Below are 26,874 nucleotides of genomic sequence, written 5' to 3' on the forward strand. Positions count from 1 at the left end.
CTATTAAACTGAAACATGTATTCCAGGGACAAAGAGTTTGCAAACTATAACTAAAATAAGTGAGAAGTAAAGTTGAATTGAGACATTGTAGTGACAGTGCATATGTATTTAATAGTCTGTCAGCTGTGTGTTAACAAGCTCACCAAAATGGTTTCCATACAAAAAGGGCCTCTTGAAGGAAATTACTAAGACACACTGCAAATCTGCAATATATATGTCACACTTGATGACAGAAATTGTTTTTGCTTGGAATAGAAATGTTAAGCCTTAGCCTTGGGCTACAACAGTTTCACAGCAGGTGCACATGTCATTATATTAAGCTTGACATGACAGTGTAAAAGGTTTTCTTCGTTTATTCTTATATGTCAAATTATCACATAGTTTGGGCAAGCAGAAAAGACATACATAGCTTTTCTGTACATGAAAGATTTGTATTGTGTATTGGAATGAACATCTGCCTAATCTTGTAAGAAGTATTTACCTATTTCCTCACTTACCTGTCTCCCCACACCTAAGCACCGTGCCGTGCCCAATAAAATGAACTGATATCCTATCCTATCATACATTGACCCTGTGCATGAATAAACTATTTTATGCATACTGCATGACTGCATGATTTTATGCATGACTGTAGGAGGACATGTGAATAGTTTGGGATATATCGAAATAAACATTTTTTGCATCTCATTACTAAAATTAGAATACATGTCTTTTCCAATAAGATTCACTTAGTTGCAGCTTGCTACATTAGTACATTAAATAGAAGTATTCCTACTCCATCCCCCTCCCCTTCCCCCAAATGGTCTCATTAGCTTGGCGAAATAATGACAAGTTACATTTTCTCCTGTAATTTCTACTGTACAGTATGTACCTGTAGGAGGCAAGTGTATATGTCTGCTCAGTGCCACTGTACAGCGGTGCTAGTCTTTAAACTTGTCATACTATGTATAAAACTAGAGATACAAATCCACCCATCGTGAAATGATCTAGAGATCCTTGCATTCATTCAGCAACTCCTTCCCAAATTTCTAAGACAAAAAAAAGAAACATTTTTGGTCTTGTTTGGGAGATATCAGATCTACAAGTCAATGTCAGCTATCCCCGTGGGGGGGGGGCGGATGACGCTTGCAAGCCGGAATTAATGTTTCATATCAGTCAATATATATATATACATATATGTAGTACAACATATTCTTTTGTTCCACTTCCACAGGTAGTTTATCCCAAATCAGATGATCAGAGGGATCGTCTAGCTAAAGCTGTCAAGCCCATCCTTCTATTCCGTGCCCTGGATGAGGTAAGCCCTAGATAGTAACTAAAAGATCTATATTTACGTGGTACACCTCAAACTCTCGGTCCTTCTCATGAGGTCCTTCACGTTGGTCCACATTCAAAGTGTTAATCATAGAAACATGACAAACAATGCCGCATGATTAATGCTTTTAAAAATGCTTAATGCTTAAAAATAACAAATCCAATATTGTCCTTCATAATTAGGTGGGTGTTTAATGGTCAACTACATAGCTTCTGATCTGTTATTCTATGGTGTAGAATTAGCCAAACTTGTCTGTTTCATTTTTTAGCACTGTTTTCAGATAGTTGATAGTTCAATTAAAATACATAATTATATTAATTAGCAATACTTCTTGTGACTTTGCTATAGTTTATGTATTGCTTGTAATGAAATTCCTCATAATTATTATACTGAACATCAGCTGTGGTGATTTTTTTCCGGAGGTAGGAAATTTTCTCTCGATTTTTACGTGTCTTTATATTGTTTCTGTTTTTCTTTATTATTACTTCACACCATCTATACCTGCCCCCTCCCCCATGATAAAAAATCATGATATTGATGTGTGGGGAAAATATGAAAAACAAATCACAAAAAAAGACCCCCCCATTTATATTACCATTTCGTATAACTCCATTTCTGATAATGTCATATGACATTCCAATGTGTGATGAGGTCTACATACATCGTCGGTGAGTTATTGCAAATATTGATCCACGTTCAATCCTGTCAACAGAATGTCCACTTTTTATTCAATTTCTTCATAAAAATGACAAGAGAATGCTGATGGATTGTGTTTTTGCTTTTCCTCTGCAATGATCACACACTCTCCATACAGCCTAGATGGACATTAAACTAATTTCGTCTGGTATGTAATGTTCACTGGGTACTCATTTCCGTCTATGATGTACAGTATGCAGTTTGCTCAAGAGATTGCCCGTAGACAGTAACTGCAATCAGTCAATACTCAATCAGTCTTTTAATGACCGCCCTTAATGTCTTTCCTACATGCCAGACATACTGTGTGTGTGTGTGACATTGATGTCATGTCTCGCATTCATCTCGGGTCCTTTAGGACCGGGGACGGTCTTGATCCCCGATGACTCCCTATTAACCAAACAACAAGGAAAAGAAAGAAGGGAAATATAATTTTATTCACATGTAGGCATTATAAACTTCATTAGACATTCTTTTTATATATATGTCAGCACCTTCTTAAACCTTAAACGTTCTGTCAATGCGGGGGAAGTTCATGCGAGTAGTCACTGTCGGTATGTAGAAACGTCAGAATCAGCTGCTGCTACCAGCCGATGTTGACTCATATATCACTCTAGTATGTCTGTTTTTCGTGAAATTTCTGGTCATTAATTGTAGCAGAATGACACGGCACTGACTGCTACTGTAGGTACCATCGTTTCCAAGCTGGTGCCCGATGATCTGAAATGAACATTGTTCTGTTGCGGCAGTTTGGTGTATGGAACTGATCGTGCACACGACACAGATGGTTTGTTTAATAATTTGAACGCATATCACAACATTAAAGAAGTTTTGTTTAGTTTATCCTGCACGTAAAAAGAGATTTTCCAGTTGACTGAAGTAGACTGCTAATTAGCAAGATTGCTGGGAATTTTATGCATCTTTTAGGTCAAAACCGCATCCATTTTGTATTGCAAGAGCCAGAATTTTTCAAACTTTGCTGAAATTGTTGGATGAGAAGTGTAAATCTGACAACAGCAATGTGAATGACTTTAATTCACAGCAAGTTCTCTGACAATGCTCTTGTTTGTCTAAAGGTACAATATATATTCACAAAAGGAAAAAAGTGTTTCTACAAAAAGAAAAGAAGAAAAAAGTAGTATTTTGATGAAATTCTAAAATAAAGAGAGCAATAACAGCTATAAAATAAACATTCTGAGGGTAGCACGTTTCAAGGATAAATCAACAAGAAGATTTATCAAAGGAAAATACAGCAGCGTTAACATCACAGACAACTAACTGAAAACCCTGACAATCCCCCGAGAAGAAATATCAGGTTTAGGTTAGGCTTAGGCTACCAAACTCTCATAAAAGAGGTAGCCACATCTAAGCCAACTCCCGGGCAGAATTGATCAGGTTTAGCTTAGGCTTAGGCTATCAAACTCTCATAGAAGAGGTAGCCACATCTAAGGCAACTCCCTGGAAGAACTAAAAGGTTTAGCTTAGGCTACCGAACTCTCATACATGAGGTAGCCACATCTAAGCCGATTCTCTGGAAGAACTATCAGGTTTAGCTTACGCTTAGGCTGGAAGAATTTTGCATTGGCACTAATGCATGAAGTTGACAAGCACATCCTTTGCTTACTTAACCATAAATCTCTCCGGAATTACAATAAAATAGACAGCCCCCACAAGAAACCTCCAAGTTTGCATTTATGTCTGATTGTAATATCAAAAGTGCACCGAAGGTAACTTACATTCACTATTCTTCACAGTTCAGTTCAAGCTGTTCCAAATTTTCCGATACATGTAGGGTTGAATTATTTACAGAACGGCTTCTGAACTGTGTCATTTTGTAGGTACCCAAAAAAAAGGTGCATTTCCTGTATTTCGCAAAGAACATTCCTAAATGGCCCCAGAGAAGTTTTTAGAAGGAAACGGGTGGAACATGTTTAAGGAAATGCAGCCAGCTAGATAAGTATGGTTAGTTTAATATTTACTGATAGCCGTGGAAGTAAAATGTCACAGAGCTACAGTATGTGCAAAAATTGCTCCTTTATTCATGTGTGGATCGAGTGGCAGTAAAATACGACGTTGAAATTTGAGCATAGGTGCCCAATATCTGACTTTCTAGCATGTTTGTGGGGAAATGCTGATGACCTTTAAAATCTGCATTATAGTTTTCTAAAGACATTGAAGCAAGAACAGAATGGAGGGGAGGGAAGGGGAGGAGAGGGGGAGGGGAGGGGATGGGAGAGGGAAGGGAAGGGGAGGGGAGGGGGAGCAAAGGGTAGGGTGACTAATTTCATGAAACATATTTTGTTATAAAGTACAGGATATTGGAGACTATTTGTACAATACTGTATCTAGTTGCATCCTTCTTTATATCCTTTGCAAGAAGTGAAAGAACCTAGGTTAGTAGTTTAGCATCTCTAAATGAAGGGTAATGGTATACTGGATGGCCAAAATATAGGATGTTATTCTAAACTCCAAACCTGCACGCACAAGAAATCGAACACCGAGGACCAGCAAATGTTAAATATTGTTTGCACATTATGTATGTTTGTGGCATTTAGTGCCGCCAGCCTGCAGGTAGGGGTTGAGTTACATCAAGGTTGAGTCCGCAACCTGCATGGCATAAATATACTGTATCTGCACTGTTAGATGGGAGTGCTTGGTCGTCACAAACCTGAGAAGAAAGTTAAAGCACGTCCAAGCCACGTGTAAATCTTTCACACATTTTGTATAAACTCATCAAATATCTCATCCTACTGTACTGTAGCATGTAGGCTTTATAAATATATAACAACCCTGCTCTGTTCCTAAATGAATTAATACCTTCCATGTAATTAATGTCAGTAATTACACTCTCTCTGTTATGTCAAAGTCGGTTCTCTGGAGAGAAGAAAAAAAAAGAAGATATTCATTTTTTAGAATCGTATCGCAGATGAAAAGGTTTGCCAAATCTGTTTTTCAACCTTTACAAAAGCTGTAGATAAAACTAATCAGAGCTGACCATGTTGTATATACTTTTGTAGAAAAGATGTCGCCAACCTTTTTATGAGATATCACTTTACTTGTTCATTATGTGCACTGGTTATAGGTTCTGTCTGTCCCAGAGACATTTTAATAGATGACTTTCAGCAGTTTGCCATCATCATCATCATCATCATCAGTGGTGATAACCTCGCAGAGAGGAAGTCATTTACGTAATAATCCCATCTGGTTTAATTTGGCATATTTAAATTGGCTCGGTGATTATTTCCAAATGGATCTTTTAAAATTTGATACATCTATATAAAAGCATGAAAAAAATCATATCGGATGAATTCCAGGGATCACATAATTTTTTTTCTGAATAAATTTAAATTTCTCTTGACTCTAGAAACTTTTGTAGATTTTAGGGTTTGGTCTTTAGATCTGAAGAAAACTGAAAACTGTATGATATGTGGATATTTACCGTTTGGAGTTTTGTTGTGTGGTATTCAAGGTAAATATAGCAAATAGTACTGGATGGATATCTCTTGCAAAATTGTGAGCTACAGTAACCAGGTAAATATGGGACAAAAATGCCGGTCTGCATCTGGTAGATTAGGTTTCTTTTAACTTTTTTCCTTCTCGGTAACCGTGAAATTCTATCCACTGTCCATTTATTATACATGTATTTTCCTCTCATATTACCAGCCTTTGGAATAACATTTTGTTACCTGTCATTTAAAGAAAAAGGGGCAGGGTGGTGGTAGTGGGGGGGGGGGAAATGGTTGGCATGATTGAGTCCTGAAGAAAGGTGATATCATACCACTGGAATATTCTCCTTTTTTTTCTTTTTCTTTTTTTGGAATGAGACAGTATGACCATGCATAGTCGTCCATTAAAGCAAAGATTTCTGAAAACAAAAGTACAGATCTCTTTCATTCTGTAGTCTGCAACAAAGAAAAAATCTTATCCGTACAGTACCTATGACGTATGTATACAGAACGTGCCGCTCGAAATGACTTGACTCTAGACCAAGAAGGAAATCACGGCCCGACAATTAAAACAAGGTATTCCGGTTATCGCCCACGACGTCGACGCTGACGACAAAGACAGGAATCAGCACTACCTATTCTCTGCCTATCTCGGAGATTAATGATGTCATAATTTTCATTTGTTAATTAATTATGGCTTGATGCCCCCCCCCCCCCATGTAGATGATGATCGTACATGTCATGGTTTGGCTATGGACACGGTCTGTCCTGCCGTCCAATCAGCCGTGAAGATTGCTCCTCAGCGATAATGGATAGTCCGTATGATAACAACCTCTGTCTTCCTGATTTATGGCTCGTTTTTTCTGGCCAGTCTGCAGAGTTGGGTTTTCTCTCTGAACTGTAGATGCAAGCTGACCTCTTGCATACAGTATATATTGACTATATGCTATCCCAAGGATTGACAAGTAAATGGTGAATGATCACAATTAACAGATTATGTTCTAAAACAGGGTTTTAACACAGGAAGCTTCTCATCCCTGACATACACAGATCAATCATTTAATGTAGCTCTTAAGTATGCTTGCAGTATTATTAATGTGTCTATATTGGGGAAGTTTAGATTGGGGTTGAGTGAAGCACTGTCAGGTAACTTTTTCAGAATGAATAAAAACTTTTTTCTCAGTTTACAGTATAATTTACGGATTATTGTGGATGCCAGTGATATGTAACTAAAAGTCACAAGGACATTAAAACCTCTCCAATGTCCTCAGAGGAAAACTTGGTCATGACACTTTGGATAGTAGAGGAAAGAAAAAGGGTGAAGGGGGGCATGGACCCTTAGTGGCTGGGCTAAGGGTGTACATTGTTAACATATTACCAACTAAACTCTTCACTCTAAAACTGGTAGAGTGAAATTACTCATGTTGTGAGGAGACAGGTAAGCTTGTCTCTCGTAATTATCCAAATTCGTTTTTGGGATATATATCAATTTTTAATTTGCGACGTATCTGGGCATATGATCCTCAAATGGTACGTTGCAGCAATTTAACCATTGAAGCACACCAACCAAGTATTGCTAGAAATTGTTGTTGGAGTTTATTATACGCTCTACGAGATAAGATGCTGTTCTATTTCCATTTCAAGAGCACTCGTCATCGATTGATCAACCACTCCATCAGATTCTTTCATGATCAAAAGACATGTTTTCCTCCCCCCCCTTTCCTCTATGCCTTTGTTATGTAATTACATTAGAATTTAATCATGGTGCGATACAAAATGAACGCCAGATCAACTTGCTCATGAATGCTTATTTGAAATGGCACTTAAACAGCTCAGCTTAATAAGTTGTATTGTCATGGGATGACAGACTCTCTGGAACAAATCTTTAGATTTTCTTTCGAGCTATTAAAGGGATGGCAGAAGGATTGTCCTTTATCCTTAGTAGGGCTGCACATTTACGTTTAATGATCTAAACGATTAAACGGCCAAAGTTTTGTTCGTTTAAACGTGACCTTTTGACTTCGACTTCCGTAACAATTGAGCTACACGAAATATGTGGTCAACAATGGAATTTTACCCTGATTGAAGTCATAACTTTTTTTCTGGTCAAAACAATGATTGGAATATTACATGATAGTCTCAGAAACAATTCAAGTACATCTCCTTACCATGCTTGCTTGTTGTCCAAACGTACGTACTTGTATGGGACAGAATGTTTCCAGACAATGGGTAGGGACTATTAGCCAATGGATCAATTAATTTTCAGAGGGTAGACCTTTAATAGACAACTAAATGTCCAAGAGAATAGGAACAAAATGCTCCAAGTGTGATAGTAAAAATGCTCTTCAAAAGTTTGAACATGATGGAGTTGCCATTATCTACCTGAACCTTCTACTGTATGTAGCAGGACTGGGCATGTAGTCGGGTCCAGCAGATTCAAGTCCGGGTCCAGTCAGTCTGATTTTAAAAAGCAGACCAAGTCCAAGACTAGTCCCAGTCCAGTCCCCTCCCCAACTCCCTCCCCCCCATCTCCGAGTCCAAGTATCAGTCTTAGTTGTGTACTTTTATCTCGATTTCAAGGTAAGGGCTGGTTTGCCAAGATCGGAATCTTCGTTACGTCATCCGTCATGCACAGCACCCTATCAGATTAATAGAATGGTTATTAATGGAGTCTGGTATTAATGGAGCATTAATGGAGTCCAAAGCTACCCCAGTTCGAGAAGTACACAGAATAACGGACTCGAGTCCGAGTTCTGTTCAGCCCTGCTTTCTGGTCACCAATTTTTCTATACTGTATTGTCATGTCCCGCTTCAGAGCACTCGTATTGTCAGTACGAGCAGTATGAATATCACGTTTCTATCATATCAAGGTTAGGAACTGTTTGTACTGTCAATACAAGTGCTTTGAGAGCATGATATTGGAGTACAGTTTAGAGAGGTATTAGCATTAGGCAATTGTCCCAACTGGCTGTTCTGGTATATTTGGGGATGAATATCCATGACCCTTACATGAATATCCATGACCCTTACATGGCAATCTGGGATACTCTGCCTGAAATTTTTGTCAAATCCCACCACTACTACGAACAGTGTTCGATTTTTCCGGTATCGCATCGCAAAATGCGATCCAAAACGACAAACTTGCGAGACGTTTCCAAATCAGCATTGCACATTGTGCCGACTTGTGCGATACAAATTCCTAGTCAGATTTGGGAGCAAACACTCAAACCTTAACTTACGAACTGTCGATCACAATGTAGAAGTTATAATTTATTGAGTTTATACTCAATGTACAACTTATTCACTTGACCGTATAGCCCCCCAAAAAAACCTGAAAAAATAATATCCTACCATAGTTAAGTGTAAAGCAAATAGCCTAACCACCTCGGCGGTTACGGATCTCACGTAACTAAAAGGTTCCCTGGCAACGTGCAAAAAAATGTTAACAAACAGGTGTTACACAGGGGATGAGCTCACAGTTGTTGGGAAGGTACCTGGGCAAATTCGCAGCACATGTACCGTGGTACAGTAGTTGGGTATAGGGTTAAACACTGCAGTTGTAAAAATGTACGCATAGTGCACGCTATTCATTGTTAGGCAGTCTAGAAACGGGGCTTTGCTGAACGTTGTTTGTTTCATAATATAGGAAGTTTTGTAAGTTGCACTTTTTAAAGATTGAAAGACAGATTAAATCTCTTTTCATTTTATAACATAATATAGCTACTTTAACTTGTCATTTTAAAATTTTCATCAGTTTCGTGACAATTTAAATAAAAAAAGTTGTCAGTATTTTGCATCCTCAACTGCGAATTTTTTCATCGCCAGACATCGCAAAAAATGACAACAATTTTCGGGGGCTTTCGCCCCCAGGATCCCCACGAGGGGTTCTACCCCATGACCCCACCATAGCCCTAAGACGGGCCCCTGGACACCACGCCTTTATGCTCGCACGTTACGCGTGCTAGGCAGGCGAACACCGGCGGGAAATCGGCAGTGTGTTCGCGGGAAATTGAACAAGGTTTTCCAACACTGCTGAACTGTGCAGTTACTGTATGCATCATGTTCAAGGTTTTCACGGAGGCCTTTGAGGAAATGAATGGTTAGTACAGTGTATATATGCTGCACTAATGCTGTGTGTAGGCCAAGGTTCACGAAGGTCATTGGTTATATTCGCACGCCGTAGACGTGTTTTTAGATGTTACGGAGAGTCAGGTTTCCATGGATATTAATCGAAAATGAATCTGAGTTTAACTGACGCTAAAGAAATGGATCGTCTTGGGCAGATTAACAAATCATTGCAAGTATAAATAAGTACAGGTAGCTCTGCTGTTAAAAAGAAAAGTTCAATATCGGTTTGCTGTTATCGGCAAGTAGGCAAAATTTTACCGATACCGATATGCTGCCGATATTGCAAATATCGGCCGATACCGATATTGAAAACGATTATCGTAGCAACACTAGTATAAATAATAATAATAAACAAACATTTTCTAGTTAATACATTGATCACCAACATTTGGTCCGTTTTGTGGTAATTTCAAAACTGCTATTCAATATTGGGAAACTGCTATGCAACAAAAATATTGTATAGCAATTGTCAAAATTTGTTGCTATGCAATTTTTTGGCCATAAGTCGAACACTGACTACGTACATGTCCATTTCTCACTGCTAATACTGTTCTATATTTTGGGTATATATATATATATATGTACTACCTATCAATTTCAGCAGGAAAATTTGAAGATTCACAGGCTGCCATCAATAGCTCACGTTACAATGCTGGAAGGTTGTACTGAATACCTACATACATACATACATGCATACATATATATGTATAGGTGAAAGTGAATGTCTCATATATCAAATCTTCCGTTTGTCAAGTAGGCCAAAGGTATCTTTATTTCACATACATGTGGGTGAATGCTGTAATGTGAGTAACAAGGAGGAAGTATTAATGCCTGTTATCCTGACCTTTACAGGATTTCTATAGGATGGTCAGTTTGTATTCTAGGAAACTACTCAGCTCTTTTAAGAAGTTATCGTATCCTCAAACCTTGCCATCATTTTCAGAATCCGCATTTCTTCCAAAGAATATCGCTGGAAGCTTTTCAGAAATTAACCATCATGGACCTCTGATTCCTTCTACTTCCTTCTACTTTCTCACAGACATTAAGGAGAGTGATAGATCGATAGATAAAATTGGATAAATAGATATAATTTCAATGTCTCAGTGTGTGGATTATTACTACGTTTTCAGAATGGCAGTGAAATGCTTGTTGAAACTGGAGTACTTTGAGGATGTTCAGTATGTATGTACACTTTGTGAATTTCTGGTATATTTGGGAGCAATATTTACTCATGGTGACCTTTAAAAATGTCCCCTTGGATCTCATCAGCGAAGCGCCCATAGCTCCAGATGGTACATCTACAGTAGATCCCGGTACTTGAAATGACGCAGTGACTGGTTCAATTCCTAAATTTTGAAGCTTAACAGTGGCTATCTTTTCTTGAGATACATTTAAGGTACAATCTTGCCGCATATGGACCTAATATTACATTTATCATGGCCCCCATGTCAAATTATATTAATAATTATTATATTATTATTATATTATTATTATTATTACTATTATTATATTATATTAATATTATTATATTATATCATATTATATTATTATTGTATATTATTATATATTGTAATATTATTATATTATTTATTATTATATTTCAAAAACTATGAATAAGTGCGACTGCAAATGACAAAATCTATTACACCCACCCTTCAAAGACTCGACTCCAAATGGCACTTTGCTTTGTTCATTGATGAAATTTGTTCCAGGGCTGGAATGAGGGTTTCCATTGATGTTGATATTGATAGTGACAGTTAATACTGACAGGGAAGGTCAGATATCAACTATTGTCATTGTCTGCAGATGTCAGTTGTGGTTATATAACGTCACGGTTAACTTTCCTAACCTTTGGTTTTAAGACTTCATTCACTCGTCGTCGTCGTCGATATCATCTATGTTAACATTAAATGATTATGCAAGCCATGCTATCGATACTATAACAGTTACTACACTGCAGTAATCGCTGCATAAACGTACTGTGATATGTCTAGTTTTAACTGTCATCACTCGAGCAGAAAGAACTGCACATCTGGTATTAACATTGCAAAATGCACAGCTGTGTATCTTTCATGTTTGGACATCTCCATCTGGAATATATTAAACCGATCTAAAGAGCCTCGCTACCTCAATGTCGCTCTGGCAAGTGAAAGCATCATAAGTCGGCAAGTAGCTCCTCCCTCCGAGTGAACTCATTTAAAAGCAGTCCGAGGAAAATTCTAGAATTTTGATGAAAAGTGGATCATCGCTGTTTGTCAATGTTAATGTATATCAGCCATTGAGTGCCCTGCAATCTACAGTACAATACTGTAAATTCATTGCTAGATTAGAAATCCTTTTAGTGTATCTAGGTTGTAAGCTACGTCAATAATAAACCTTCACTAAGTGTAGCGTGGTGTTTGAATCAGGAAGGTGAAACATAAAGTTAATTCCTTCCTCAAAGTCAAATCTGCAAGTTTGTCTTAGAGTAGAGTAGACTAGCCCATAAAATGGAGCAAAACTTGCAGTTTACTTCCACAATTAATAAAGGCATTGAAGTTTGTCCTCCAGCGCTTGTCATGTAAATGCAGACACGATGGGGCTCTCTGGCCACGCCCAAATTCCACAGAGGGCTCTGTCGTATTGGATCCTACTGATCTAGCTTTGCGAACTTGACAAGCTGTACAAACCATAACAGTGCAGTGAGTTGATCACCATAGTAGAAGTATATAGAAGTATACATATCGTTCATAACTATTGAAAATGAAATCTTTTGAAACATTCTCTTAGAAGTTTCAAGTCAAACTAAATAATCTACAGTATACAGCACCATAACTTGTGTTTTTTTGTGTTTGGCCAAGCTGCAACAAGTGGATCATTGAACCAGCGTGTTTGCATGCTTGTGAGCCCTTTCATGAGATTGTGTTTAATACTTGGATTCAGAGATCTGTAGACAGTAATATAACATGCACATTAGGACTAAAATATGACAGCGCCCTCTATTTAAAACGCTGGAGATCCACGAATCATTAAATGGCAAAAGCATGATATCACTTATCCTGAGGACTTAGAATTTTCCCCTTTCATATGCGCAGTATGAGCTGAATTGCCTATAGTTTATATACGCAGTATGAGCTGAATTGCTTATAGTTAAATTTATTTCGGCCCCTTTCGTGCCTCGTTTCACCCTGTGGCATGGGGTCCGATTTGCCGCTTAAAAACCTGTGCAGTAGTAAATCAAGGTCATTATCAGCCACTCCATTTGTAAAATTTGTCAGCAGCAAGCTGTTGACATCTGCAGTGTCTCCTGAAAGTGTATGTAGATGATACTCCAGCCAACACTATTGGACACAGTCAGTATATATATCTACAGCACAGTGTTTGAGTAACATGTGATGCTCTATATGAGAGTGACAATGATAAGTGGTGGGGGAAGGGAGGGGGGACAGAAGGGGGACAAGAGAGACAAGGATGAGTAACAAGATTTTATGTGAACGGTAAAGTTTAATGCTGAAACAATACCTGTAGGTCTCTGACCTAGTAGGGTGATATTGTATGGTGGTAGTTGTGTGGGGCAATAGGTCATGAAGTCAGTTATCTGTACATATCCTAGACTAGGTCAAATTTGAGATTTTGTGGTTTTAAGTATTTCTTTTAAAATGATATCTACTTTTTTTAAATTGTTTTATGAAATTTCTTTCTTTGAGGAGTATGCAAAGTAGATCTGCCTGTCACTGTACTTTTGTGGTTTGGACAGAATTATTGTTCTATCCTAGTTTGTTTCCATATTGGGGAATTAATATCGGACATTTAATATCAGAGAATATGACAAGTTTTGTCTTTATTGGGTTGTGTGGGTTGTATCATTTCTGTATTAGTCTTGTAGTCCGAAGAAGAGCAGTGTGCGCTGCAGTCAACGTACTATGAAACTGTTACATGTACTGTATGAAAGCTACGTAGGTACATCACTAGTGTAACTTTTATGTTGCGGTGGGCTGAAAATGACATTAAAGCCAAGCCAGATTTTTTGAGAAGTCGAGCGACATGATGAGATTTACAGTTCAGCCGTCACTAGATATTTGGAATATCCAAGCACGTTGATGAAGATTTATAAACAGTCAATTAATGCACTTAATTTAAGTCTTCCCAATTTTCCTTTTCTTTACTTTGTTTGCTTTTTGCTTTTGTTTTTTGGCTCTTAGAATGATTAATTAAGTGTTCAGAAGTACAGGTCTGTGACATACAGTAAATGTAAACCTGTCATAAAATGGTAGACCTTTCAAAAAATGGTAGATCTATTTCAATCCCGAAAGCACGTCAACTGGCCTTCACTCTCCTTAAAATTCTGTAAAATGATGTCAGAGTCGACTATATACTCCTGTAATTGTTACAGTACGTCTCATGCTTGCTTAAGTTGTGCTTCCTTATAAATGCATTACGTACGTGTATGGAAATCAAAGATTGTTCAATCTATAGATATACGAAGAATGCCATAGAAGGTCGCGGGAAACACAACACGGGCGATGACGACGTCGACACAACTCTGATTGCTGACGAATTGTAAATCTTATTGCCGTGAGCCGGTGCTTTGTTTTTTTTGTATCCTTTTTTTTCTTTCTATCTTTTTTTTTTGTGGTCCACTAAAGACAAGACAAGAAGTTTCGTCAGGACTGTTTTGGGGATTGCAGACTTTGTAGCCGACAGCAGTTTAAAGAAGTAAATAATTGGATTTTATCGAGAGAAAGATTTAAAGGTCATTGTTGAGTGTTTAAATGGCTCGTATGCCAATCCACTGGGGAGATTTGGACATATCTATGCAGGTTGTCGGTACACAGATTTCTCAATCAGAAATTAAACAGTTAAATAACTCACCAAGAAAAACAGAGAGATAGAGTTAGAGAGAGAGAGAAAAGGAGAGGAAAAAACCCAGAAACAACTGAGAAGTCTACTATAGTAGGAATAGAAAATTATACACAGGATGCATATATGTCGGTTTTCAACTTTGTAGTGGGGAAAGAAAATCAAGAGAATTATCAATCTGCGACTTTAGCTATAATGAATGAAAAAAACTACCAGCCTAATTTTTAGTCACAATTAAACCCAGTGCTTCTTAAAGTATCGTTACCCTTAGCATCAAATACACATTTGTTAATTACATTGTACAATTCTGTCTAGACCATGCAGAAACCTTTTTTTCAAAAATCTACTATCAATTATTATACGGTTTGCCTGTAAGTTACGTATGTACTGTACCCGTTTACTGTACCTGTTCTATCCGTAGAGATTATTGATAGAATTTAACGGTTTCTTGTCAGGCTATAGCATACCTCGGTTAGTTTTGTCAGTTTTTTTTTCCATTTTTCCATTCTACTTGCGAAGGATGACTGCAGATCAACAGCAGCAGCAGGTTGATATTATTAAGCCTAAGAGCCTGAGAATATGAAGACAAAAACGTGTACAGTAGTCCATGGCAACTATCAGTATAAAGCTCAAAGTGTCTCCGGGGAAGGAAAAGACTCAATCACCGTCTTTTTAAAAGAGGGTTCATGTTTTGTTTATTGGGGGGTTTTTTTTTGCTCGACTTTTGACGAAGAACGTAGAGATTGGGTTCATGCACAGGCCGTTTCGTGTAGGATATTCACCCCGAAGTGTTTCTGGAAGCCCTGGCTGCATGATATTTGTGAACTAGATAGTGAACTAGACGTCACCGAATAACGGTCGCATCCTCATCATCGTCCTGGCTGACGTTATCTGGATGGGATCCTATATCCGTGACTTGCCTTTCCTCAACCGATCTGGGGTGACAAAGTCGGCATGGATAATGCATTATGCTGATGAATAATGATTAATCACGGGCAATAAAGTCTGGAAGAACATTTCAAACTTCAGGGTTATTGAATACATGTGTCACATACATCGATTAAACTATCTGTGTCAAGTAGAGCTCTCCTCTGGCAGCACTCAGGCATACACAAAGAGCAGCCCTTTTTCATATCTGATAACTCACATATATACATGTGCATGCATGCAGTCAGATTGTGTGCATTCGGTTTAATATGTGGCGCTCCGTGTTGAACAAACATCCTTCCTACTTACGGAGGACTTATGGAAATCAATTTTAAATCATTTACAAGGACCACAGGGTATGCGTAGTGGTGAAGTTAAAAAGGTCACCTCTCTGCTCGCATCGATCATCCACCGAAGATGAGCATAACATGTGTTCATCCAGTCAGCGTCACATCTCTTCTCATATGTGCTGAACATTTTCAGATTGGAAAAGATCTTAATCTTTTAGCAACGTTTTGCTTCTGAAGTTTTCACGTAATCTATTTTAATAGGTCAGTGCAAGAACTAGGGTTTCAGTAATTTTATAATGTGTATGAAAATTGGCACATGTGGTTTATCGATTAAGTTTGAAGATACGACGATCATAAAAATCATATACTTTAAATAAGCAGTGGAATTAAGAAGTTATTTGACATTGTACATAAAGTAACTGTGATAAACAAAACAGTAGTACAGTACTCAAATCAACCTATAGCCTAGAAATGAACGTTAGGAACAGTTTAGCCACCTGCATCCACCTCTACCGGCCTACTACAGGGCCAACACCCACCCACCCACTTCCTCTTGCTTCAAAATCAACCATTTTCCTATATTCTTCTCTTGAACACAGGATGTCTCCTCCAGAGCTACAAACATGGTTTCTCTATGTAGAGACAGCATTCTGTAGACTGCTGTAGGCTAGTGTGTAAGTTGAAATCTTGTGGTATATATTCTAGCATATATACCTACTGCAGAACATGGCTCCTATACATTCAGATCACTACCAAAATACCCCATTTATACCCATCCTTCCCCCCGAAAAACTTGCAATTTTTGTTTTCAAGTCTATTGTGGGTTAGCGCAGGGTTGGAAACCCTTGTGATGTATGAATAATCCGAATTGGGTTCATTGGCAAATTTTACGATCCTATAGTGAGAATTCACTTTGCCAAAAACAAATATGTAATAAAGAAAAGAAGATAAAACCAATATAACAACAAAAAAGGGCCAAGAGGTACTGTATTAAAAGAAGCAGATGTAGATAAAGAAATGAACAACCAAGCATCAGTAGAGTATTTGCCTATTCTTTTCCATTGTAAAATAACGTATTTTGTGAAAGGAGAGGTCGTTTGTGAACAATATATCTAGTGGATATCATGCGTACCTTACCGTAGCAAACATGTTGATGGGAAGTTCAGTAAGATTTTTGCTACTCTTGTGATAGTGTATACATTATCTGAGCTGTGAAGTCCTTGTACAATGGCCTGTGGTATTCATGCTGTGGGATGTGAACATAATTATGCTTTTGTATCGAAAATTGACTTTCCTTTCAGTATTCAATGTCAAATGTGATGTGTGCGATAGTCCCGATACTGCAAAAAAGTAACAATATACATATGTTTAACTCATTATGTCGAGGCAGCAATTCAAATTTATGTTTTCATTGCAAGCACATTGATTGGGACACTTTTTAAAGTATGCTGCAGATGTATGTGTGGATTCCTGTTGGTACTGGAGTGTACATACATACATACATACATACATACATACATACATACATACATACATACATACATACATACATACATACATACATACATACATACATACATACATACATACATACATACATACATACATACATACATACATACATACATACATACATACATACATACATACATACATACATACATACATACATATACCCCGATCAAGTCGACCGGCAATAAAAGATTCACACACCCGGAAAGAATAACATGCCAGTCGTTGGAAATGCCCCAGATTTGGGCTTTTCATTCACATGCCAAATTTGTTATGCTTGACAGTTCGTGGCTACATGGTAATTAGGCTACAGATTTGAAGATATCTCATCCATGACTCGCTTATATGTTAGAACTATATCTAGATACATATATATATATATATTGCTTGGGAGAGTATTGTACATGCATGTTTAATAGTTGCTTGTAGAAATTGTAGATCCATGTCCTACTGACAGGATGCTTATTTACTGTTAAAACAAAGTTCATGAAATCAACCTTCTTTCAAAAGTTCCAGCATGAGCAAGTCTCCCCCCCCACCTTCTTTCACAGATCTCTATATTAATTATGTCTATAATATCCCCACCTGCAACCTATATAGTCAGCAGTTCTGACAGTTCAGAAAGTTTCAGATGAGTTCCCTTATAAAACAAATAATTGTGATAACAAACATATATTTAGTATATATATATTACTATATCCCTAAGCAGTTTATTCTGCATAAATTGGTTTTTACTCACAGCCAGCAAGAACTGCAATGACTATGAAAATAATGATCTTTTATTATGGATTTCATATGGATTTCATAATGTAGAATGTTTTTTATATAGTAAGTAGAGATTGCGGTGGATACAGAGCTAGAAAAAAATCGAGGGATTGAGGTTTTTTGTTTGTTTGTGTGGTATCAAATGTTTGTAATATATATGCAAAGTTGATTCAGGTTCATAGAAAGTGATTCTGAAATACATTAAACTAGTATATATATACTGCTGGAGTACAATGTGTGTGTAATTGGATTCTATTAAACTGGGACTTGGAACGGAGACAGTACGTATAGTATTGCTTGGATGAAGTCAAGTCTATTGATTTCCATTGAAAGCCCACAAACTGTATTATAATCAAAACCAATTGACGTAAAACCAATTGAATGTAAAACCGAAACAAGTCACGTTTTAATACGGAAATTAATTTGACGCTCTCTGTCGCAATCCGAGCACGGTTTTGTGTATCTGTGTCAATTAACGCATGTGTGGTACTTAAATGTCACGTGACATAGTATGTGAAATAGGCATGACGATATTTCACAGGTAATAAAAAAATCCTGACACTTGCTAGACATACAATCAGGCTGCTTTCCAGTTCTATGCAGACGGTACTGCATGTCATGTATGGGTCCTACTGGACGTAATGAGTGCAGCTGTTAGCGGTTCTCTGAGTCAAAGAAACACGATCTTGGGAGAGCGCTCACAAGCATGCGAAACGCCGGATGAACTTTCATACAGACGCTGGGTTGATTGACAAGTTCAAGGTGCCACCTTTGCAGTTTGGCCGGATGAAATAAAGCCCCCGCGCACAACGACTGTTTAATGACGGTTAACGATCAGAGACCTCGTTTAGGTCATATGTATGGAAAATTATCAATCCATGGTTGGTTGTATAATTTGTCAAGACTGTAGTTTTAGTCGTGAACCACCACAAGACTGCCAGTCGGGAAAACGTTGCATGTTCGGTTTCCCGGACCGGAGCCGACGCAACTTATAAACCTTGCAAAATTTTGATCAGTGAGCGGTCTCACCGTGAGCACTTGCACACTTACCGGTAGCGCCACTATCCATGTTTTCCACGTAACGACGACAGAGTTGAGTCAGGTCTTGTTCAGTCGGGCAGTGGGCGGCGGGAGTCAGGAAATCAAAATGAAACCAACTATAATACTAGTAAAGAGAAATTGCCTTACATGGCTGTGGAAATAGATCTGATTCACTGAAAAGAAACATGCCTACCACTTGATATTTTTCCATGTACTTGATGTTGATAAAATATCTACTTTGTTTCTGATTGTGTTGAGCCTTGAAATTATTGCACTTTTTCTTCATGATTTATAGCAAAACATTATTATTATTTTTGTAATTTCAAAAAAAGAACCTTGATGGTTACATGGTAAGCCATTAATATTCAGGTGATGAACATAGATATATATATCTCCATCACTTTCTATTCCATGTTGTCAGTGTAAATCGTCGAGTGCAACCACGTGAAGCGACGATGCGCAGCCTCTTGACAGTCCGAGGAGGTACTTTGGGAAATCCGTACATGAGATTTAATAGGAAAAAAGCTAAAATATCAGTAACGAAAAAGTTTCCGGCAAATGCAGCAGGCTACTCGACGAGTTTTGCTTTCATATTTCCGTCGCCGCATATCGCAGTTTTGAATGATAAAACGAATGGGTTTCGATTGCGAGATTGGGTCATCCAATGCCTTTGAACTCATCAGAGTGGGGTAGATTGATTTGGCATCTACAGTGTGTGTCAATGGTGATTGAATTTCTCTGATGCTGCATATCAGTTGGAGACTTGAAGAACTGCCTCAGGTTTTTAAAAAAAAAAAGTATAAACATCGTCAAGCATGAAGGATCTGCAAGGGAGTCCAGTTAAAAATCAAGTAGATTGTCCGCTATTATATTGCAGGATTCGTTTTTTTTTTAAATTTCCCTTGTATGGGTCTGAGACCATATAGCTGTAATTTAAGAAAGGGGGGGGGGGGGTGGAGGGAAGTTTCTAGCCAGTATTTGAATTCAAGAGAATTTATTTTAAACAGATCTTCAGGCTTACTTATTTTGTTGATTGATTTTTAGTAATAAATTTCTCCTCATGTTTCCATCTGGGTTTTCTGATGCTGGCTGTATGTGCTGCATCAGCCAGACATTTTATATGTACATGTGAGGTGTTGCTCTAAGCTGAATATTAAAGAGGCCATGACACGAAAAATCCAACTCATCGAGAGTAACTTCCTCTGAATCTATGAGAAAATCTATGTTCAAAACTATCCTCAACACCTTGAAAACCTCAAGGACTAATTAGTAATTAACGTTTTAATAATCGCATCCGAAAATAGATACCTGAGAATGCGATTTCACAACAAGACAATGATGACGTCATGTTAGGAACACACGTGCAAAGCTCAGGCATGTATCGGATGCGCGACGATCATATCGTTCCATATACAGTACACGCACATTTACACTGAGAGAACAACCACTGTATTACGCTATATCGTTAGAAATTTCAAGTTTGTTTTACAACTGTTGTAAACTATCCGAGAGAAATGCCGGTCCGTTGTGTTGTTGGGGCTGCATAAATATCATTACCCATGCAATTAGCCTTCATCCATGGCTGAAGGACGAAAAAAAACACGGCGATTATGACCAAGTTAGTGCACAACACCAGCGCCGATTTCACTGGGCCTAGCCAGTATGCAGTTCGAATGAAGCGAACACTTCACGGAAGCATACTACGATCCCTCCTTTTTGTTATGAAATAAAACAAATGGACTTTAACGGTTCGACATAAAAGAGTCATTCTTCTGTCAAGTAATCCACAAAAAACTACTCTGAAGACCAGATCGGGGAACAGGAAACCTCCAATGGGGCAAGTGGCGATCCTTAGGAGGTAGCGCGCCGAGCACTAGTAGTACTATAGTATGGTTCCCCTATAGTATTAGCGTTACTACACTGAAGTCGCAATAGACGAAGAGATTTTACTGTATCATCTAAATTAACACCCCCTTCATTGCTCTATTGTATACTAATAAGCTATGAGGTTAGCTTCAGAGGCGATGGGTTACATCTTCTTGTGAACAAATCTCAGTGCCCCAATTTATTTCTGGAATATGCTGGATCAGTTAATTATAGCAATAATTTCTTATGCCTATTCCAGGAAAACCATTTATTATGTTGTGGAGGGAGTGGGGGTAATGGGGATGGGTCAAAATAGGTAGGTAAAAAGATTTTATTCCAAAGGTTGTTTAATTAAATCTCAAAGCGATTTATTTTAAAGTCACAGAGCCAAAAATTCACACAACATAGTTCAAGTGTTAAATCATTGAACAAAATTTATTCAATATCAGTTCTAGACAGTCATTCTGGACAATCTGAACTAACATTAACAACAATCATTGTATTATATGACATAAAAGTAAAACTGTACTTTCCATAAACATTATCATTCTTAAATTACACTAATGTAATTTGTGACATCAAAGGAGGTTAAAAGAAAACAACTTACATGATTTTTTTTGCTTTAAGCCTACAAAGCAGTTGCATGTCCATCGCTATCAATCGTTGTTGTGACAAATTAATTAGAATAATCCAGAAGCAAATACAATACAGGGTTATTTAAACCAAGAAACACTGCACGACGCAACTCACATGCAAAAATGTTACCCACGCACGACGACACGTACAACACTGATGGGCAATGTGAAACACAGCATCACACGCATTAAAACAATCGAAGACCATTAACAGGGTGTACTGCTGAGTTTTTGAAGAAAGACTACAAAACAAACCAACTGCTGCTGAAGAAACAGTCTAAACATTCAAGAGTTCTGCTGCCTCCATTGGTCTTTATTATGACTTTTCTGTCAAATATCATTGGTGATATGGTTATTTTGGCTTCCAGATTAAAGGTACGAATCAAACGAGGTAAATGCCCCTAAAAAGGTCAATGCCCGTTCCCTTATGCACATATTATATGACATCACGGTCATGCCAATACTTGTGTCCAAATGCTTCAAAACATGCCTTTTCTTTTATTGTTGATGTTGGGTCTGGAAAATAACCTTTTCATCCTGAATTAAAAGTCTTGAATTTCAATATATCAACACTGAGGGAACCCTGACGGATTGATAATCCAACACAATCGTAGTTTAGAAAGGCTTCCTATACAATGAGTTTTCTCCTGGCAACTTGAATCCAGTGTAATGACCATTGGCTGGAAAATCACTTCTGATCCTTTGGACTGCACATGATGGTAGCACAACCCTGACGTGTCTTGCTAGGAACCCCAAGTATCATTGAACCTGTTGACTGTAGGCTATGTATCTGTACTGCCTGGGAAAAAATTTATGAAAGTTCAAAATGTATTAATGTTGGCCATGATGTCCACAATAACAAGCAGACACACAATGTACAGTTATGGTTACATTTGTTGTGATTTTACACCTTCCATGTATCATGAAACATTCTTTTGTTTCAGAAAATTGATTTGCAAAACTCCAGGCCAAAGTACTAGCCAAGTAATAATGAGTATGAAATAACATATATGCCTACCTAGCATGGCTGCATAATGCAACTTACATCCCCGAGCCAAACTTTCAGTATGCAACCAACCCTACTAGTACTACACACTCTACATATGGGTTGTAAGTTACCGTAACACAACGCACAATACGGTTTAGGGTGTTCCGCGAATTCCAACAACACATGCACAAAATGGACTGGATTTTGTTTTTAAATGCTTCGTTAATAAATTCTTACCACGTTGTATGTTCCTTGCAATGGTTTCGAACGGATTTCTTCTTCGATATGTTGTGGAGCTTCAATTTCGGCTCGTTTAACAGGCTCGAACTGATACGGTTCTAACACCTCCGCTCCACCCTCAGCGTTCGGTTCAATATTGGAATGATCATCGCCTTCACTCTCTGCTTCGAATATGAGAAAGGGCACTCTAATTATAGCCCAATTTCACTGCCTAGTGAAGAACCATTATCACTTTGAACTTCGGTTGCCGCATTTGGCTCTGGATCCGCCATTTCACAGGAAATTTTGATTTGATATCGCACTTGTGATCGGTGTTTTGTTTAGTAACTACTAGTGGTATGTGTACTTGTCTACTGTGTACGTGAATGGTACCGTAGCAGCGACAACAAATATGTGTTCAAAACGTGACGTCACATGACGTCATGCGAATCGGAAAATTTTCGAGTAAACAAAGTTTCAAACGCCGAAAAGGGTAAATTCATTCTCAATTTTCGACTTGAAAAATCAAGTTTTAAACTGGCAGATTGGTTGATACATGTTTTAGAGAACATTCTTTGATGGATCCCAAAAATATAGGACTTTGAAATTTTCGTGTCATGGCCACTTTAAGTGACTATAGTGCAGCTAAATGAAATGGCACCCATAAGACCAAAAATATCACGGCAATTTTATTTTTGTAGAATTTACAGTATAAAGGCAGTTGTGTGCTTTGATAGTATGCCATAATAATTAAGTTAATATAGCTTTGCCACTACTGATTGTTGTTCAGAACAATTGCAGTTGATTCAAAGTATTATAAATAAATAAAATATTAACTGTTAGCAAGAGAGCCTGTGTAAGAGAATGTGTATTTAAGTAAGTTGGCCTGACTTTTCGATCCTAGCAGGATCTTCTTCAGAGGCTAAATGACAAGTAACAGAAGGGACAAAAACACGCACAGAATACAGACAGGTTAATGAGCATGGTGAAAACAAAGAGATAGATGTAAGGGGATTAGTAGACAAGGGATGGAGAGAAGAAAGAAAGGCAGTCTCCAAGAGGCTGTCACGCTTGTGCATGTTATTAAGACTAATTAATGATGCAATTGGAGTAAACTTGGATGTTTCATCTCCCAGACATCTTTACATGTATATATCAGTGTTTAGCCCAATCGGAGAGTGGATTTCTTATAAAAATCAAATTTTCATCTTTTTCTTCCTGTATGGAAATGAAAGTGACCTCTGATGCCCCATACACTATGAAGTTTCACGATATTCTGATATCTGGTAAAATAAAACTGAAAAAAAAAATGATCAAAATGAACATAATTAACATAAGTCACTTCAGTGTTAAGGACCTATTTTTATTTTGCCAATATGATCATCTAGGTGTGATAATGTGTTATGTGTGTACACACTTAAATATGTAGTGTGACATATTTTGCATTTATGATACAGTGATCGCATGCATTTTTCTATGTGTTTGGTAACTAGGGCATCGTACAAGGATAAGAACCTTTGCTCAGTGATGGTTAAAGCTGGAAATCGCATATATTAATTTGCATATATTGCATATTTGCATATATTTGCATATATTGCAAATCACATATATTAATTTGAGCGTTGAAATGACTCAATCGTCTTTCAGTAAATAGCACTTTTCATGGTACGTATGGTAAAGTATGCGTAGCTCCCACAAGAAGAGAGGTGTAACGAAATACATTTTGATGCAAATTGCAGCAATTTCCTGAAACCTAAAACCAATTTCCTGAATTGTAAGACAGCCAGTAATTTAGCCATTAAAGCCCACGATACATTCCAATTTCAACTGGTACCATTGTATAATAAATAATCAAACATTCACAACAATGTACTTTTCCTCCAAACATTTGGCCAAAGCATGCTGTATGGAGGCTATGAGACATTCAGACGGAAACAAAAGGTGTACTGTTCTTTGTTATTGTTTTGGTGGAAGTGAAAGAAGCATGCATTCCTGATTTATTGTTTTCGTCTTGACTAAAACAATAAATGATGAACAGGAAACCACGTTTGAACATGGTGGCTTGCACGTTGCAGTCTCGCTCAGGACAGTTTTAGAGGGGTGTTCATCACTGAGCAATGTTTATCTTACCGTAGTTCACCCTCCTCTTCCTCAATTAACGAATTCATTAAACTTGCATACGTGGTCAGAACTCTCGCAAGTATAATTCCGTGCCAGCTCGTGATAAAACGGAAATTTATGCCCTCCTGAGGAGGTCACCGGTTTTGAATCCCATGCTAGTCACCAAAAAATTCTTCGCTCCGTTCAAATTTGAAGTTTTATATTCCTTAAAACTGTTTGTTCTGCATTCACTGCAGGGTGTGACTTATTTTTTTAGTGTGCATGCCTAATAAGACTCTTACAGTGCACTAGTTTGGCAATTATTGCAAATTTATTTGATTATATGGTAAATAATGGTGGAACTGACCTAATTTCCTCATGACGATACAGGTAAGATCAATATTTAATGCATAATTGCAAATTTATGTCATGAAAGTAGGCAGTATTGAGTGTTTTTTTTTTATTGACTTGTAAAATGTGATGAATTAATGTTATGTAGATTATACTGTATAAATGTTTACATTCTTACCTGTATGTAGCAGATCTGAAAACTGTGTTAATTGCTAGACAACCATAAAGTGTATCAGTTGTTAGTGTGAGGAGGAGATGGCGCGTACTTGACATTTTTGTATCGATCGGTCGATTGCATATATGTGTCGATGCAGACTTGAAAAGTGTTGCACAGGTTGATGGAATATGTGATGGAATATGCTTAGTAGCTGCATGAGACACCTTTTTTGGTGGTCAGTCAACCCCAGGAGATGTTTGTTTACTATATAAACAGCTTCTTACAATAGTTATGCACACCACTACAGGTAGCATGGTAGCTGAGGTTTCATAGATACGTACCGTACATGCCTGGGAATAATCTATTCAGTACATAGCTTCACCAAATGTTATATATGTGCAATATGGGCACATGCACTGCTACAGAAATGCTAAGATTTACAGCAGTTTTGTACATATATATACAAGGGGACCATGGTATACTTTAGAAGAGACCAAAATCAGAGCCTTCAAAACTGCTAAACAAAACTTGAATAACTGAAATTATTCCTTGCATGCGTGTGCATGGAAGGGATGTTAAAAGCAAATTTTATACCAATGGGACTGGTAACTCCTCTTAACAGCAGAAGGCCGGACGTATATGTCATATTGAGTAGTCCAGATCGTATAAAATGGAGGTTTAGCAACGTAGTGTCAATGGGTAGAGACAACTTTTGACTTTTAACACTAAATGAATTTTTATATAACTGTACAATAATTTGCTAAATTTGATCGCAAACCAAGGCTGTAGCCAAGGGCTGAGGTGGGCATGTCTCCCTCCCACCTGCCTCCCCCCCCCCACAGCAAAAAAATATCAGGCTTTCTTCCTAAATAGTTTGTACACAGTTCATAACACTTGCACATACAGTACACAAGACAACTAATTATTACATAACAAGCACCGTAAGGGATCTACTTTAAGCTAATCAGTACAGTTTAGTTAGATGTTGGGCCAAATGGCTACCTTTTTATCTGCAAACATTTAAATGTGGAATTATTTGTTGGTTATCAAGGAAATATTTCCATACCTGTTACTCAAGGTCAACAGTAAAGCTGCTCAATTTGGCAATGTGCAGTAATATTTTGTAACAGTTGTAGTGCTTCAGGTCTCTTCTTATAAATAATAATAACAATACTGATAATTATAATATGGGTGACACTGTATTTTATACTTGTGTACTACACTTGTACTCCAGTACCATTTTTTGGGCACTCGAGTACCATTTGGATGCGTACTTTAGTACCATTTGTTTTTAGTACTCGAGGACTTTTGTACTTTTTTTTACTAATGGTTTTGTACACACCACAAGTCTGCAGGCAATTGTTGTGCAAAAGGGAAAATCCTAGTTGAAGATACAAACCACAGCAAAAAAAACCCACGGTGTTGAGGCTGTTATTTGTCATTTCACTTCATTTATTCATGATACCTTTCTTCTGTACTGCATAAGTGCAACTTTTTACATACGAAATCTAGCGAATTTCATTTCTTTCACAAAGATTAATAAAACATGTTTCGTTGGCATTGACCTTTTCATGCATTCTGTTCTCTTCTTTTTCTTTATCA

At 37.7% G+C, this 26,874-nt stretch overlaps 1 protein-coding gene and 1 long non-coding RNA gene across 4 annotated transcripts in view; one reads left to right on the plus strand and one right to left on the minus strand.

The window, feature by feature from the left end:
• LOC139962043 (cAMP-dependent protein kinase type II regulatory subunit-like) overlaps window positions 1–26,874 on the plus strand; it is a 114,923-nt gene that overhangs the window by 43,367 nt on the left and 44,682 nt on the right. For all 3 annotated transcript variants that reach the window (XM_071961882.1, XM_071961880.1, XM_071961881.1), the window contains exon 4: window positions 1,214–1,297. In XM_071961882.1, the coding sequence (XP_071817983.1) occupies window positions 1,214–1,297 (84 nt within the window). The remainder of the gene's footprint in view (window positions 1–1,213; window positions 1,298–26,874) is intronic.
• On the minus strand, window positions 21,239–26,868 carry LOC139962050 (uncharacterized). Its single transcript, XR_011791133.1, has 2 exons — window positions 22,683–26,868; window positions 21,239–22,256 (listed from the first exon to the last, which is right to left on the minus strand). It is a non-coding gene; the product is annotated as an uncharacterized lncRNA (long non-coding RNA).

The sequence above is a fragment of the Apostichopus japonicus genome, chromosome 20, assembly GCF_037975245.1.
Source record: "Apostichopus japonicus isolate 1M-3 chromosome 20, ASM3797524v1, whole genome shotgun sequence".
NCBI lineage: Eukaryota > Metazoa > Echinodermata > Holothuroidea > Aspidochirotida > Stichopodidae > Apostichopus > Apostichopus japonicus.